The sequence below is a fragment of the Pygoscelis adeliae genome, unplaced genomic scaffold (genome assembly GCF_000699105.1).
Source record: "Pygoscelis adeliae isolate BGI_AS28 unplaced genomic scaffold, ASM69910v1 Scaffold239, whole genome shotgun sequence".
In the NCBI taxonomy this organism is placed as follows: domain Eukaryota; kingdom Metazoa; phylum Chordata; class Aves; order Sphenisciformes; family Spheniscidae; genus Pygoscelis; species Pygoscelis adeliae.
This window is the reverse complement of record NW_008825537.1, coordinates 153,609-155,416: the sequence shown is the minus strand read 5'-3', so window position 1 is coordinate 155,416 and position 1,808 is coordinate 153,609. Positions and strand designations below refer to the sequence as shown.

The following is a 1,808-nucleotide window of genomic DNA, read 5'->3' as shown; positions in this document are numbered from 1 at the left end:
GGCCTGCAGTCCGCATGAATGCTCCTGATCCCCTGAGGGTCTGATCCTTGGAGATCAAGACCCAGGGCACCTCTTGTGCCAGGACAGCAATAGAGAGGGATGCTGGTGAGGAAGCATGGAGTGATAGGGGCAGGGAGAGAGAGAGTGAGGGGACAACAAGAAGCAATTTTAGACAGTACCTTTTCAGTGAAGTTTTTTAGCCCAGATCAGGTTTGTGCCCAGCACCTGGCTGAAACCTCCCCCGCAGCCTTCTACTCCCTAAGTCAGAGACTGACCTTTTCAGGTACCCCAGCAGATCCACTGTGTCCACAAATCAAGTTGTCAGCAAGTCCAGGGTAGTGGCTGAGGCAGTCCCTTTGTTTGATGATGGTGACGGTGGCTTTGCGTAACGTGGCAGCAGGTGTTTTGTAGCCCCAGCCGGCTATGCTGCACACAGTCCCACCAGGGACTTTTGATTTTTCAAAGGAAATGGTCCTAACATAGCTGTTGCTGGTGGCATTGCCTTTCAGTTGGGCAAGGGGACAGAAAATACAGAAGTAAGTGCTTGGTCTGTAAACGCTCTGTGGCAAAGGCTGTCCCCTTCCACTCCAGGGTTACAGCTCAGCCCTGCATGTCGGGCAGATGGGATCATGCAGGTGCTCCAGGCAGGTAGTTACCTTCAGCAAGAGGATGTCATTTCCCTTCTTAGGACTCATGAAGTCTGGGTGGCAGTGATACTCTTGGACTTCGAATGTTTGCCAGCTTTCCTCTCTCCTCTGGATTGTGTGGGCTCCAAGGATGACAGTCAGAGGTTTGTGTCTGGTAAAATCAAGCACAGTGTATGTCATTAGCTTTCTCCTGTCTTTCCTGGTAACACCAAGGCACATCTTTTAGGGGCATGGCCAGGAGAGACCGACTGGGCTTTAGAGAAGAATGGTGGGAGCAAGGAGCTCTGCCAGTGAATCTACCCAGCCAAGAGGCAGAGCCAGTTCCTGTCTGATAGACTGGAGCTCTGCAAGGGTTGCTTTACCTCTGGATCTCGAGCTGAGCGGATTTGGTCCAATACTGATTCTGCGTACTAAGATATGTGGACTGTTGGTCCAGGCTTCGTAGGCCCATGGAAGTCCGTGGCACCAAGGAGGGATTTCTGAATCAGGACCCTGCTCCAGGCCAATATACCTTCACTGGCTTCTACATCATCTGCAGAAGGGGCTGCCTTAGGAAAATCAGGAGGGACCTGGGTATGGCTGGGAGTCCCTCTCAATCTAGCAGGTGGGACTTGGACATCTGCGCTCCTGGCTTCTGCTGATCCTCGTTTCTGCTGCTCAGATGTGGAGTCTGGCCCTGAGCCTGGGTTACTGGCACTGGGGCAGAGCTGTCAGCCCTGAGGAGTATAGTAGCTATACCCAGTCATGCGCATCTAGAAAAGCCCTCTTGCCTCTCTATGCCCCAGTTTCTCCACCTGGAGAGATGGAAGAGAGCTGGGCAAACACCTTGTTCATAAGAGATTATTAATTCTGATAAGAGTCTTGGAGGTCTTTAGTGACAGAAAGGGCAAAGCCTGACACCAGGAAACCCTGCTATGCCAGCAGGTCAGTGACAGCAAGGGAAGAAGCCAGTCTGACTTCTCATTGTTGACATCTGGGGAGAATAAAATTAGTGATGGAGGGGGAACAAAAAAACTAAAGGTAAGTATCTGAACATGGGCTGGGGAGGGACATGGGGAAGGATGGCTCGAGGGAGAGCTGCAGACAGACCCATGCTGTTTTGTTGCTAGCCCCCACAGCCTTGCCCTGTCCCAACAGTGCAGCCTGCACTCCCTGCTAGGG

The 1,808-nt window shown here is 52.2% G+C and overlaps 1 protein-coding gene across 1 annotated transcript in view; it reads right to left on the bottom strand.

The window, feature by feature from the left end:
* Nucleotides 1–1,808, bottom strand: part of LOC103923465 (granzyme E-like) — a 2,834-nt gene that overhangs the window by 576 nt on the left and 450 nt on the right. The window contains exons 3-4 of the mRNA XM_009331824.1: nt 659–798; nt 276–511 (exon numbers count right to left, since the gene is read on the bottom strand). Coding sequence (XP_009330099.1) covers nt 276–511; nt 659–798 — 376 coding nt within the window. The remainder of the gene's footprint in view (nt 1–275; nt 512–658; nt 799–1,808) is intronic.